This window comes from Penicillium cataractarum (genome assembly GCF_028827025.1).
Source record: "Penicillium cataractarum strain IBT 29864 chromosome Unknown utg000004l, whole genome shotgun sequence".
In the NCBI taxonomy this organism is placed as follows: Eukaryota; Fungi; Ascomycota; class Eurotiomycetes; order Eurotiales; family Aspergillaceae; genus Penicillium; species Penicillium cataractarum.
In genome coordinates this window covers 3,390,921-3,406,743 of record NW_026622740.1, presented here as the reverse complement: position 1 = coordinate 3,406,743, position 15,823 = coordinate 3,390,921, and the positions used below count along the sequence as shown (strand labels likewise).

The 15,823-nt window shown below is 44.8% G+C and overlaps 1 protein-coding gene across 1 annotated transcript; it reads right to left on the bottom strand.

Annotated features, from left to right (window-relative positions):
• Positions 1 to 15,283: 15,283 nt before the first annotated feature.
• On the bottom strand, positions 15,284 to 15,715 carry N7496_005714 (uncharacterized protein; the record flags this gene model as incomplete). Its single annotated transcript, XM_056698643.1, has 3 exons — positions 15,284 to 15,411; positions 15,521 to 15,569; positions 15,701 to 15,715. 3 exons carry the CDS (start codon positions 15,713 to 15,715, stop codon positions 15,284 to 15,286), a joined length of 192 nt encoding a protein of 63 aa, XP_056557168.1.
• Between the last annotated feature and the right edge of the window lie 108 nt (positions 15,716 to 15,823).

The window sequence follows — 15,823 nt, the reverse complement described above, 5'->3', positions numbered from 1 at the left end:
TGTTATTAATGATCCAGGTAAAAGCACAGCTATTGGAGCCAGCTCCGCAGACCTCTGTTCTATTATTTCTTTTTTCTTAACTAGCTACTTTGTCTTGGGGTGTATAAGGCCAAGTGTGCTGACATCTGTTATTCAGCTTCTTGGGTAGGAGGATTCAAGATGTAGAACCAAGGAAACTACGATTACTTCTTTCAATACCTCTTATCACTAGCTACCAGCCATGAGTCCCATTCGATCTCAAAATCTAACTTGACTGTACCGGCGGAACCGGCCGAAACTGACGAACCACCCCGGTTCTTAATAAGCATTCATCAACTCCTTTAAATGCGCTCACGGACAAAGGCTGCGGGAAAGAGGCGGTATCCCGAGCTGCTATTAGAGATGATGTAAATTAGGAATTATCCATTGCATTTTGTGATTTTGATTACGAAGGAAATTATATCAGGCCTCTCCAAAAGCACAATGTAAATGATGATCATTCTGACACCGAGATAATGATAGTATGAGAGGCTACTGACATCTGAGGTTCTACTAAGAAGTATAGATGAAGATATATTGCTTTGTGGTCATGCCAGAGGGTACGCGAATTCGGGTTGAAATATTCTGTGTAATGTTCGGCGTACCGAAGAGATATAGTTTGTAAGATGGCTAGCAAGAGTGAGACTCAGGAGCAAATGATAAGGACAATTTGACCGTCTAATTCCGTCATCCTTGATCCACTACCATCGAAAAGAAAACGGCAGAGGCTCGACACCGACCACAGGAGTCTACCACATTCATCACACTGCTGTCAAGTTTTGGCGGGTGGTAAACGAGAAGATTGGTGTATGAATCCACGAGAAAAGAGTGACCGGTATTTAAACAGGAGTTGACAATTTCCTGGCTGTGGTATTTATAATATTATCATTCAAAAAAGGGAAGTCCCCTTGGGCGAAAGAGACAAAAGAGGCTTCAAAACAACATGAGGGCTTTCAATGAAATTTGTTCGGCTTGTTGGATTTTAGCTCCTTGCTGTAGCAATTCCCTTTCAGTGACCGAAATCTCATATAACAATGGAGAGAACTCTTCATGTTCTGAACGGGCGATAATATCCGACTCAGCTCTGCAGTCTTGGATAGAGACTTGAGGACTTTCCCTTTCGGGGAAAACGTATGGCATCAGACTCTGTAGCATGGTGGAATGGCCAACTAAGATGCGAAGGTCGCAGTCCCGTTTAGATAAAATCATCTCGAGCTTTTTCTCACATTTGCTGTACATTTCAGCTTTACCAGTGTCCATATCTCTGATTAGATCAATCTGAGTGTTGAAATTATGGGTCTGAGACATACCTTTGAACCATTTTGCGCCGCTTTTCGGGGTTCTTATTACGCTTGCAATTAGATGGTAAGTGGCAAGTTTGCCCCAAAAAGCCCGTGCTGGGATAAAAAACATATACAGAATAGAGAGGGCCGGGACCGTTACAAAATTTGGTAGAAGGATCAACACAAACTGTGGTACTTTGTTGTTGATGTGGACCTGCAGCCTGTAAAGGAGCAGGCAAGTGTGACTTTCCAAGATAATAGTCAAAAGCTCACGGAGAACGGGGGATTCGAACCTTCGAAAGCTGGGGCCACCTCCAATAAGAATCCAACTGATGGCCATGTGACCAAGTTAAAAAAATTCGAATTACTTCGGGAATATCGTAGCGCTTTAAACGGGGGATTCGACTAGACCCCAAAACCGCCGGTCGGATCTCGACCCCAGAACGTGAACCCACCCAGGAAATTGAATATGAATGTTATATACAGTATCAAGTATTCACTCAAATATACTATACAATATTGATCGTGCTATGCAGCAATCTCTTTGCCCATGGGTTCAATATGGCGAGATCTCGACCGGACTCAGCTCACATCAGGTGACGTACGCTTTGCCTCTTTATGGAAAATGACACAAATCATTTCGTTTGCGTAGATTGAAAATAAGTGGAACCAGGGACCAAGAACCAATATAAAAGTAGTCCCAGGTACTAAATGCGCGGGTCGTTTACCCAACCAATTACATGACTTCTAGTACCAAACTCTCTAGAAAATTACTGCTGTGTCCAGTCAGCCCCGCTAATAGTGTTTCCACTTGGAATCCATTCCGTTATCATGAAATCCCAACCCACTTCTGTAGCTGGTTTATGTGGACTTCTGATATTTTCCTTTCTGGCTGGTATTCAATGGCATTTATTTCCGGCGAATAGAAAATCTAACCGTATGCGGATGCAGTAATTAGAGAGCGAGCGTCGTTCAAGGTCCTACCCATGTATTCATTGTCTTTCAGAACCATCAGAGACCCAATAAAGAAATAAATCCCCGAAGCCGCCCTAGTATAATGCATGATGCGGTAATATCAAGGTAGGTAATAAAATCCTGTGCTGCAGCAGCTATTCTGGTAGATAATATTCATCTTTTTTCATTCCGTTAGTATCCTTTCCCAGAAATGCCTTGGGGCTATGGGGTATGCTTGGCCTGCGTCAGGAAAACATCGCAAGGTCCTTTTTGCTCTGATATATGCCGTTATTTCTTGATGGACCGGGTGCATCTTCATTTACGTCGGCACCTCACCCTGCCAAAGGGTTCGGTATCTCTTGCGCTCAAGTCCGAGCCACTATTTTGATGGGATCGATATTCCCAAAAGAATATATTTCAACTCTGGAGGGGTGCCAAACAGAAGGAGAGATCTCACTTCGGACCGATATGTCAAGAGAGCAGCAAAATATCTTGAAGCCTTACGAGCTTTCTTTTGATCAAGTTCGATTAATGAGAAGACAAAATGCTTCTTTGATTTCTTTGGACTATGCAATTTGATTGGAGTGGTAAGCGAAGGCATTCCGGGTTTCAAACCGATGATTGTCAATAAGGCAGGGGCATAAGGACTTGTATTGACTAGAAATTACAACCTTTTCAACTCCACCACCGTTATTTTCACTTCTATTACGTATAGGGTAGTTCAAATTTTTAAGTTCTTGCTGAAGGAATGCCTAGTATGTGGAGATTTGAAACTAGGAGAAGAAAAGAATATGCAAATTAATTATATATGAATATCTCCAAGCTTCAAGGCCATCAAATACGCCGTCGGTTTTAAGTGTTATAATCCAATTTGAAACCCTATACGCAAGCTACGAGTATTGTGTCCCGACATGTTCTGATTAATCCTTGTGGCTGTTCCAAACTTCCTAAACGGTCAACTTTCGGCCTGATCTGATAAGGCCTGTCGTGGCCTGTTCGCCGTTCGTGGCGTTAAACTGCCCTCTTGGCGTGACTATATTGAATTCCCACATAAGGCGACCAAAGGCTTTTTGCGGTTTGTTGCGTCTCCGCTAGACACCGCGAGAACGCTGGCAAACTAGTTGGGATATGAGGCATTTGCCGCTCAGAAACGAAGTCGCTTAAAGGAACAATCCCTGCACGATCTTTGGAAGACCAAGTTCATTTCCAATTAACTTGTACTTCATGTTGTATTAGCGCTCAATTAATGGAAAGACATTCGGCAGAAAAAGGGGAAGGAAATATTCTTCAAATCCAAACGGCTTTAATGAGGGATACCCGAGAAGACTCTTACGTCAACACATTTTTGGTCATGATGAGAAACAGTACATTCAGGTATTAAAATCATCCATACGATTGGCATCGGCCTTCTGAGAGCGTACGTAAGATATCTTTCAAGATGTACGGCCTCCTTGAGCAGCTTGATCCCATTAACCTCCGAAGGATCTTTCGGAAACGAGCACAGACGAGAAGCAAAAGACGATCAATAGCAAAAGACCTGTCAGAAGACCTAGCGTTCCCATGCGCGAACCAGCTCCCAAGGTCGCTCTCAATCCACATGAGCAGTTTTGCGTCGGCGTGATGCCACGTACTGCTCTCAAGATTGGTGATGTAAGGCGCTAGCTGGGTTTGATTGACTATAGCAGCGGTTTTCGAGTGTAACGAGGTAGATTCAAATAGGTGGTTCTTCACAACCAAGGTCAATAACAAAAGTCCGGATGATATCATGATTGCACAGTAAGGCTGCAGTCGAGCGCACCCCCGAGTGATGGCATTGTAGGCGTGCAGTTGCGAGATCCCCGATGCGTAGATAGGATGTCTTGCAGGTGTGACTAGCAGATCATTGGTGATACCTGTCGGACAGGTTGATTTGAAGAGAGCATGATCTTTGACTCTACGTGATCCGAGTTTGCACATAGGGAGGGTATTGCTGCAAATTGTACTCATGTCTAGGTAGATACCGCCCTAATCATACAAGACGAAATAGGGATTCGAGTCAGCTCGCTGGATGAGGAATGCATAATTATCCCAACGGGCACAAACCAGGAGTAGTGCTCGGACAGGAAATTGCGTGCTGAATCGTCGGTCTATAGCTAATAGTACTCGTCAAATGAACGTGTTCCTTGATAACAAGGACGATTCTCGTCGGCACAAATTATTCCTGCTTTTTAGGAATATAGACCAACGTACATTGTATTCAAAGTCCGCATAAGCTTTCTAGTAACTTTGCTGCGACTGACCCAAAACTCTGGAGTTACCTTCGTTGCGGTAGTCTGGTGAAGGATTGATGGATTTCGATTGGAATTTCCAGTGCAGTTGCCAATAGGTTAGGCTGCCCGCATGGCAGGGTTATAATGACTTTGCAAATGAGACCGATGATTGTTTGGATTTGGTTGCATCTCTGCTTGGAAGCTCGAGAATGCGGGCAATGCTGAAGTCAGAAACTGGACAATGACTTTGTTGCGGATACGGGTTTGTTGCGAATTTGACTAGTTGAGCGTTTCCTTGTCTTGGACTCGAGCTGGAATGGTGATGGTTTGTTATGAAACCGGCGGTGAAGATCTTCTATTGTGAGTATAGGTCTAGTAGAATGGACAGGTTCTCGGGTTTTAAGAACCGGTTGTGGTGAAATCGTGGTGGGCTGTTGGAGGACCGATACATAGGTTGATTAATGGCTTAGGGGTAGGGTAGTGATAGGTGGTGACGGACGGGGAGGCTGAGGCGAGAGGGTTGGTGAAGGTGAACGTGATTCTGGGTCGGTTGTAGTGATGGCGGGCGAGTATGAGAGTCATTATTCCTCTGCTGTGGAAAGGATGAGTTGTGCTGGTTTGGATTGTGTTTGGATACTAGCGTCGGTAGTCGTCTTCTTGTGTTGTTCGCTCTTCGAGGAAAGAAAGGGGCTAGGGGCTGGCTGGTGGGGTGGAGAGGGTATATCGGCGGAAGAGGAGAGCGTGTCGGTGCAATCGAGATGTTGTTTTAAGTCTTAGGAGATAACCTTCCATATGCAATCCGCTCTATTTAGTTAATTGCTGTAACTCTTGGAGAGGTGCGCACTGGAGTCTGTCTAGGTGTTGTGATACCTGGCACTTGCTGCTCAGGAATGAAGCCGCAACATCGGAAATAATTCCTGCTCTATGTATAGGAAGAACCAAGTTGATTTCCAATCAACTTGGACTTCATGCTGTATATATAGCCTCATGTACTTCCTCAAGAAGGAGAATTAAGCTTCCTTTTGTATTTACAACAGGTTATGAGCCCGAGTGCAACCACTCGGGTGCCGTCTCTACCCACACCGAGACCTATTCAATTCTTTGACTTATGATTATATATTACCCCGCTTCCTCAATATCATATCGGCTCTCGTCCAGGACTCCCCTAACCGAGCCGTCATAGCCATTGAGCCTCTGATAGGAAGCGATAACTACGCTACCTAGAAGCGCCTTATGACTTCCTACTTAAAAGCTAGGTAGGTCTGGGATGTAGTGTCGGGCGACCTCTAGCGTCCAGATTGCCAGTTCAAATATACTACAGTAAACTCCCGTTTTCGGCACGGGCCTCCGTGCAACAGAATTCCGATGTGCCTAATGAAAGTGTGCCACTAATATCGCGCTAAACCTCATCTAGTAAGAACTAGTCTGTTTTTGGTCTAAAGTAGTCATCCACCCTTCTCTGCTTCCTCCCATTGATCTCGAATCGAGAAAAAAGATGAGCGATCCTCTCTATATCACGTAGATCTCTCTCAGTAATTCCCTCTTGGTGCTGGGCAAATTGAAGAGCTTTATGTATATATTCAATAGCTTCAACACGCGAGAGGATATCTAGCGGTGGTCCGAATATATATTCGTCCTGGTCGTCCTCGCTATCCTGAACCCTATTATCCCTACCTGTATTTTCTTCTGAAAAATGAACGATAATATCAGATAAATTAGGCTCTTCCACGTCGATGTTTTCTCCTAGAGGGTCTAGAAATTCATCTAATACCATAACCTCTATACTAGGAAGCCGGTCGGTCACCTCTGCGTATAAATTACCTAGTTAAAGGTCCTTAGACGGAGACGTATTTATCTTATTAGTACTAGGACTAATAAGCGTGCTCTTGATAAAGTACTTCTGAATAGTCTTATCTAGAACGTCACGTCTCTAAGCCTAGGTAATCTAATGTAGTGTGTAATAGAGGCTTATTCTCTGCGTAGGATCGACGCCGCGGTCTATTATATTAACTATCTGTTGGCCAGAAAAGTGGGTTATTATACCATTAGGCTAAAAACGTACTTAAGCACAGTATTCTGGCTTTATCTAGATATATAATTATAGGTCGTCGTTTAGGGGCCGTATACCCCCCACATACTTAGGCTGACACTATCTATATTAACTATTTCTTCCGATAATGGTGCTTAAGGTTTCTGATGATACCCTGGTCTAATGGCTGGTAAATCGAGGTCGCGTTTGGTAGTAAAAAAACGACTTTAATATTAGATGGCGGTAGCGTATATTTAAGCGTAGAGAGATACGCACTAAAGTTATCGAGTAATAGTACGACTCGTCTTTGTGTGCTAATATACCTATAAAATGAGCGGAACTATTCTTGTATAATATTACCGCGTATCTATACGTTCTTGTTCTATCGCTAGATATATCTAAGTGCTAGGATATTAAGTTTTCGTAGAGCACGAGGTATCTTCGCAGTGCCTATTAACTATAGAGGTATTCGATCTGAACTAGTAGTATTGGTCGTTACTGCGAGAGTAATCCTAGTCTTGTCTTTTTTATAACTAGGACTACCCTTACTCGATAGACCCCTATTTAGCATTCGACGCCAGAATAGACCTATTTTATCTATATTATAGATATCGTTTAGCTAATATTAGTCGCAGATAGCCCGAATAGCTTCTATGTCGGAATATATCGAAGCCGGAACCGATACAGATTCGCTATAGGAGGTATGATATCGGATCGAATGGCGCTGTTTGAACCGTGATAGCCACCCTTTAGAGAAAAGTGGTGGGTCGAGATCTTTATACTAGGGTATTTTCTTCCAATATTCGACGGCTTTGCTCTGAATTAATGGGCCTATTATAGGAAAACCGGTATTCTCGTGACGCTGCTGCTAGATATATAGGGCCTTATCTAATAGAGGCTACCGAGATGCTAACGGGCGTTTATTCTAACTAGCTAAACTAGTATTAAGGTACTCGTATTTGGATGAAAGAATCTTGGAGACGGTCGCACGGTTGATATGACGATTAAATTGAGATGAAAACCACTTAGCGTATTCTCTCTGAGTAGGTTTAGGGCGTGTCTCCGATGTATAGATACGTAATGCTTTTTTCTAAGCATCGGATATGCCTTTGTTGGGTTGTTTTGGTATAGCTAGTTTAGCTGAAAGAGCGACCGAAGAAGGGGTGGAAGGGTTGGAAGGGGAAAAATCCTGCATTCTGATTGGTCGGTTTATATGACTAAGCAAAAATTGAAGAGAATTTTGTGTGCCAGACAAAAAGGTGTGCCGGTTGGCCTCTTATATATGGGAAAACTCTAAGAAGTGGGTCCATCTAACAGATTTTGGTGCCTAATAAAAATGTGTGCCTAACCTGGGAGTGCCGAAAACGGGAGTTTACTGTAAGCCAATCACGGCGGATATCACTCCGCTTGTGGAGCCCTACCTTAATAGGGCGGTGCGGCAGAGGGCCATCGAAGCACGCCTCGAAGTGGAGGTCTAAGCTTTCGAGCGTCATAAGGAATGGTCGCGGCGCGAAGCCGAGGCCTACTATATCATCTTCCGGTATCTATCGCCTAATATCAGTGTGCACGTCGCGGGACTAGAGACATCCCGGGAGCTCTAGAATGAGCTAGAAGAACGATATCGGCGAATAGAGCTAGCCACGTTTTGCGAGCTGTTCGCCTAGCTTCGCGAAACCACGGCCGCCCGATACGCTAGCACACGGGAATTTGTCGATCGTGTGCGGTTACTGGTACACCGGCTGAATGCCATTACTCCGGGATCCATCGGTGACCGAACACACATCGCGATTCTGTTGACCTAAATCAGACCGGAATACGTCCTCGTCGTGGATGCCATCCAGAACGACAAGGACCCGGTTAATCCAACGACGATTAGAAACCGTCTCGCTAACGCCGAGCAGACGGTGCAGCGAAAGGACGCCACTACGGTCCCGCACGGAGTGTCAGGACCCTTAAATAAGGGGAAGGCTGGGGGCACCACCTCAAAAGGCTGGCGGCACCACCTGGGGCCTGATTTCGGCCTGATTACTACCAAGCCTTTCACGCCTGTTAATTACGAATTTAACCACCCCCTTCCTTCTTACATACACGCATCCTTTCTACCTTCTCTTCTATCTTCTACTACCACTAGGCCTATCACATGACCCACACACTAATTCAATTTAATTTAACTTCTCTCTTCTTGTACTAGTCCTACTACCCCCCCACCCCTACCAACCATGGATTCTTCACAGTCTATTTTACCACCTACACTACCACCAGACCCACCACAATTCTATGAAACCCGTGACCTTGCGAAGAAGGCCCTCCAGGAATCTGCTACTAAACAGGGTTTTGCCCTAGTAGTAAAGAGATCCGATAAAAAGAGGGTTGACCTACACTGCTCTCTTTGGCCAGATCCTACCAAGAAAGGTCCTTCGGTCTTATCGAAGGCTAAATCTCGCGAGGTTATCAAGATTGGGACTAATTGCCTATACAAGATTCAAATCTGGCTACGGAAGGATAGGAAAAACGTTATTCTAGACCGTCATGAGGTTGTGGTTAAACATGGTGTCGGACTCTAGGCGGTGACCATAAAGTCGTGGTTATACACACAAGATGATAGTATGCATAAAGATTGGTAAATACTCAATAGTGTCTGAATACACGGTTATGAGTCTATCGGTCGTGCGCACTTCTATGAAGGAGAAGTACCACGATTGTGGAAGAGTACCACTGATCTAGAAGAGAGATCACAAAGGGTGATAAACTTGATTCAATTTAACTAGGAAACATAGCAGTATTTATATCACAAGAAACATAGCAAAGGATCACATGATAAATCAACAGAATCAGAGTGTTGAGAGTCTCTTGCTTAGGTAGGCAATTATATGCGAGATCGTTGAGGATCAATCTGTTAGATCTTTATAGAAGAAGATCTATATGTAGAGAGGGGTTATATGAGTGGGTCCTTCGTCATGTGACCCCACAACATCCACATGTTGACACATGGTAACCATAATCATGGCCCAATTCCACTAAATCTTCTGGTTAAACTTCGGCAAGAAGAGAGGGGAGAAAAGGAAGAGCGACTCCTCGATTACTTTGAAAAAGGCCTGAAACCTATGGCAATTTCGATGCTTTTAGAGTCTGAGAAGAGTCTACTTAACTTAAAAGATCTCAAAAACCTCCGCGCCCGGACTAGATCAATTTTCCTTGGTGGGCGTACATCGATTGAAGCAGTGATAGAGAGCCTACCTAGGTGGATTATATAACACGAATTAGACGATACGTAGCGGCCAATCAGAATTATGTTTATCTCAAGGATAGGCCTTCAATTTCTTCGTGTTTATCCAAATCTTCTATGGATAGATACTACATACAAGACTAATCGGTAAGATAAGCAAGATGAGAGAAAGATGAGAGATTACTAATTTACTTAGGTTAACTAGGTATAATATGCCAATGGTCAATATCGTCGGACAAACTTCAACAAGGAAAACCTTCTACGTGGCCCATTACTTTATTAGTAATGAGCAAGAATCGTCGTATCTTTGGACATTTCAAGCTCTTCAAACATAGCTTACACAAGCAAAGATTCAAGCTCTAGGTATTATCTTCTCCGACGACGCAGACGCTCTTCTTAATGCATGCGGGGGGATCTTTAAGGATTCAATTAGCCTACTCTGTCTCTGGCATATCATGAAGAACATTGAGACCCGTGTTCGGCCAATTATTTCGAAGCAAATAACGGACCTTCCTAATCTAGAAGGTCAACAGAAGACTATTGACGAATGGCGATCTGTGAAGGCTAAATTTATGCAAATTATCCTCGAGCCTACCGAAGATGGGATAGAAGCAAGAAAAGCCTCATTTATAGAAGCCCTTAGCGATCCGATCTACCAATCAGCAATCGATTATATCGAAAAGCAGTGGTTTGGTGATAGGGCAAAGCGATTTATGCGCTGCTATCTCACCGGAATTCTCCATTATAATAAGCTTACTTCCTCTCGCGTGGAAGGTGCGCATCATCAGATCAAGAAGGAACTCCGAAGCTCAACTAGCGATATCCTTGCAACTATGCAAGTCGTCTCTCGAGTCGTTTCCTATACAAATTTGCAGGCGTTTAACTCAATTCAAGACGAAATTTATCGTCACCCCGTCGATCTTCAAGTCCCACTTTTCCGCAATATCCTTAATCAGATCTCAAGAAACGCAATCCGAAGGGTTTATAACACTTGGCAGGAATACCTTCGATCAGAGAAGTAGAAGCCACTACCCTCTTGCACCCAATACCACATAAAATCTCTTGGTCTCCTATGCAATCATGTGATCAAAGACCTAAAAGATAGTGGTAAATCCCTTCTCCTATCCCATTTTAACTAACAACACTGGCTTCGCCTGCCGAATCTAATTCAGACTAATCGGCAGCGAATTAGAAGGGTAGGAAGGGTAGGAAGGCTTCGAATCAATGAACCGAATCGGGTAAAGGGGGTTGGACGGCCGAAGTTGCTAGAGACTGTGAAGCGTTGGCGAAGATGGGGGGAGGAATTTCACCGGTCGGGATTATAGGCTTGAGCGAAGGAAAAGTACTTACATTTCTATGGATAAAACCATAGGAATTGTGGTACCACCGCCTTCAAAGAGAACCAACACATCGACAAGGCGAATACCATCAAACTGGGAGACGAAACTTCGGCAAGGGCGTGGGGCTGGCCGCGGTTACAAGGCTAAGAAATTGGTGACAGCAGAGAAGGAATTGAAGAGAAGGGCAAGGCAGATTACTAAGTATCGATTCGGTAACGTAATTCCCGCCCGTCCCGAACACCCGCCCGTTCCGAACACCTTACCCCATTACACTACTTCAAAATCGATTATCTCAACCAACTCCTATTGATTTAACTAGATATAGCGATTTTTACATACATTAATCCTGTGACCAATCTCCCTGCACCCACTACACCTAGGCGGAGCCCTAGCTGCTGGCCTAGTTGGCTGACTAGGCAATTCGACCTCTGCATACGAATCTACCCCGTCATCTTCCTCTGGCTGGTTTAGCTGCTCAGCTAGCTGTATAGCCTCTTCAATAGTTAAACCCTCTGCGCAGGGTATCCTCCTAGTTAACCGATTACGCTTTTTGACCATCTTCTCACTCGCTATACGCAGATTCGTATTATCCTCTGCTAGTAAAGCACCGCTATATAGCGCTAGCTAGAACCCCTTAATCATCTAGTCTAAGATCACTTTCGATGGGCTCGGAGGGCTATTTGACCGCCGCTTTAGTAGATCTTTTAACATAGAAGCTTTCTTGAATAGCTAAGCGGCGGTTCTAGGCGTTTGTGGTGTGAATTCGCTAGATCTGCTGCTTAGACGGCTACTTGGTGGTGTCGGTGTTCGTAGAGAGATATTAAGCTTGTTAAGCACTCTCTCGGTATCTAATGGTACTAGACCACTAGCTACGAAGCTGTTTTTGATAGTGGGATTGGTTGATTGGAACGTTTCTAGCCGCGCGTGCTGGTAATCCACTAAGAAATCGTGCTTGTCGATATGGTTATATCCTCTGCGCGCAAGATCGCTAACGAAGCGACCGTACGCGCGCTTAACCACTGCAAAACACCCAACATCTAGTGGTTGTAGTAGATGCGATGAATGCGCAGGCATACAAAGAGGTATAATGTCGTTTTCTGTGCAGATTTGGTCGAATTGGGGTGTGAGATGGCTACCATGGCCATCAAGAATCAATAGTCGAAATCGCCCACGTACACGCGAATTTGTATGTGGGATAAAGTGCTTTTGTAACCAGCGTAAACCAATCTCATCGGTAGTCCAGCCATTCTTTGAGACCTCGATTCGCCAGTCTTTCGGTAGGTTTTCGTTAAACCATCCTTTAATAGCTACTTTGCCTTTGAAGATAATACATGGCGGTAGCGAATAGCTATCTGAGCAGATTGCTTCGATCGCAGTAACCCATTCGCGATTTCCCGGTTATAGAAGAGATCTCCGACCGTAGTATTCAGCCCTTGTGACTACTTTCTGCGACGATATAAGGCCCATTGCAAAGCCTGTCTCATCAAAGTTGTAGATATCCTCTGGTTGTATACCGTTCTCGTTAATCACGCTTTGTACGGTCGCGAACCACTGCCGAATTGATTTCGGGTCTTCGTTTAGGGCTCTTTGGTAATCGTATCTTCGCGAGAAGCGTGTGCGAAGCTCAGGGCGGCGGTTAATGAAGGTAGATGGCCAATTCTTACCAACGGTAGTTGGTAGCTGGTTACCACGCGCAGCCAGTAGGATATTAGCCATTTCTCCCACAGTTGCTGGTCTAGGCGCTGCTCCACGTGAATCCATAGAGATTATCCATTCAACAAGCGAATCCTCTTCCAATTGGGTCAGTTTATGGCCTGATGGACGAGAATCAACGCGAGATAATTGGCCGTGTACGCGGTCGTGTAGGGTAGTAAGCGGAATTTCGTATAGCTTCGCTGCTGCGCGTAGAGATTTGATTCGGCCATTTTGAAGATCACTAAGGGCTAATAAGATCTTGCCCTCTTGATTGGCTAATTTCTGCCTAGATTCAGGGCGTATTGGTGTCATGGTAGGTGGTTGAATTAGGTAGATGGGTAGGGGGACGCGATTTTGAAAAGGGTGTTCGGAACGGGCGGGTGTTCGGGACGGGCGGGAATTACGTTAACTAGTAAAGGGTGAATTGGCAGTATTAGATAGAAGGGTTTAAATTGAATTAGTGTGTGGGTCATGTGATAGGCCTAGTGGTAGTAGAAGATAGAAGAGAAGGTAGAAAGGATGCGTGTATGTAAGAAGGAAGGGGGTGGTTAAATTCGTAATTAACAGGCGTGAAAGGCTTGGTAGTAATCAGGCCGAAATCAGGCCCCAGGTGGTGCCGCCAGCCTTTTGAGGTGGTGCCCCCAGCCTTCCCCTTAAATAACGCCTCTATTAATACGGTGCAGAAGACCGTAAAGAAATGTACCTACTATAAGAAGCGCGGCTATATAGCCGTGGACTGCTAGAAGAAACAGCGCGAACAGTAACCACTAAGGGACTATGCCCTAAAGACGGAAAGGAGTGTTTCTGGCTCACTAAGACATAATTTGCAAACTATACCAGTAAGCTAGAGGGAAGAACGGCAGGGCCCGCCGACTTCTAAGAGACCGCGGATCAATATTATGAGGGCGAGGGTGACGACCCTTTATACCCACGCGCCGGCTTCCTCCTCTCGGTGGATCCTAGATTCGGCCGCTACTAGCTATATCTATTAGGATCGGAGCTACTTTGTTAGCTTGCGGCCGTACCGTGAGATGTTAGACACGGCGGGCGATCTAGTAGAAGCCGAAGGGATTAGTACGGTGAAGCTCACGCTCCGGGGGAAGTCTAGCCACCCCCTAGTGTTGAAGAACGTGTATTTCGCGCCACGTATCGGGATAAACCTGATTAGCGTGCCGAAGCTATTACGCGACCGCTACTCGGTGGTGGCGCACCCACAGAACGTCTTTATATAGCGCCGAGGACGAACTATGGGGACCGCCTACTATGCGGAGGAGGATCTGTTGATCCTACGGTGCTATGTGAGCCTAAGATCCCGAGAGCGAGTCTAACTAGCGAGGGCGCCGATAAACCGTGGGTATACAGATCCCCTAGAACCGTAGGCGGTGGTTATGGATATCGACGATCCTTAGGAGTTAAGTGGCGTAGGATACGCATCGCTAATCTCTAAACTCGGTAGTAAAGCTCGGATACTCGAAGAAGATACGTGCATAGGAGTGAACTAGGCCTCCGAAGCATTATGGCACGCTTAGATAGGATATCTGAACCGGGGTGACTTAAGGGTGGTCCTCCGGCAGACCGGCACTCCGTACCGACCGCTAACGCATAGCGAACTGCTAGTAACGCTATAGTGTCTAGCGTATATATCGGGTAAGTAGCATCAGAAGAGGAACTCCCGTGTAAGACGGCCACGTCTACACTCGTCAAGAATCTTTAAAATGATCCATTCGGATATTATAGAAATGCTAGTTACTAAAGATAGCTCTAGGTACGTGATTACCTTTACTAACGATTATTCGCGCGGCTCCTAGGCCTATACTTAGACCTCGGCAGAGTCCAAACCCGCCCATGTCCAAAGCCGTCCAAACCCGTCCGTGGACGGGTTTGGGTACCCCATAGACTATCCATGGGCGGGCAGGTTAAGGGGGTGTCCGCCCACTGTCCAAACCTGCCCGTCCAAACCCGCCCACGCGGGGTAGTGGTAAGATGTATAGAGTTATGCAGTAATTTAGAGTATTTTAAGGTATTTTGGTTACAAAAAATCTAGATTATATTAGTTTAGAGTGACATGAATTCCGAAACGTAATAATTTCCATTTATTCTAACTCCCTGAGCCGCTTAGAAGGTCTAATTATCCTCCCTGATGTACGCTTTCGGCCAGTCCCCTCTGGTAATGGAAGAACTACATCATCATCATCATCATCATCATTATTATCACTTCTATCACTAGTTTCATCTTCCCTTCTAACTCGAGCACTCAGTGAGGGCACCTACTAGCTAGATTCCTTAACAGTCAGCCGAGTATTACTTAGAGTAGACACAGATTCTTCCTCTTTAGTATCACTAATCCTATCTACATAATTCTCTTCCCGATCAGTATTTAATTCTTCATCCTCAGCCTCCTGCTCATTTCTCGTCCTATCCTGCTTCATGCCCTCTAGGTAAAGATCAGTGAGTTCAAACTTAGTAGAGCATATATACATCATTAGATCCTAAATACTTATCGGCTTCAGTGATCCACGACGATAGTGATAGATATCCCGTGTAGAGTTAAAGAGACGCTCTATACCTATACCGGTTGCTAGGATAAAGAGAATATCGCGTACCGTAGTTACGAGTGCTAGTAGGGATAACTCTTACTTCCTCTAGAACTTAAGCGGGTCCTCTTTTATTATACCTAAGGTATTCTAACATTAGCAGGGTTAAAAAAGTATTAGAATAAGACTAACCACTCTTAAGATATCTCTTAATCTCGTCTTCCTCACTCTTACCCTTATCCTAGTCTAGTATTACCGAAAGTTTCGAGCTTGTTCTAGGCATAGTTAAATAAGTTAGTGAATAAGGACGCTTCGATACTCGAACTTAGTACGGTCGGATATAGTCATAGAAACTAGTCCGGTATCTCTTACGCTATTCATATCCATTTTCAGACCATTCAGGTCGAGAGAAGTAATTAAGCTTATGCGATAGGGCAAGGATTGTGCCGATTACATAGAGATAACTGTGGGCTTATGTCGTCCTTCCATAGTAGT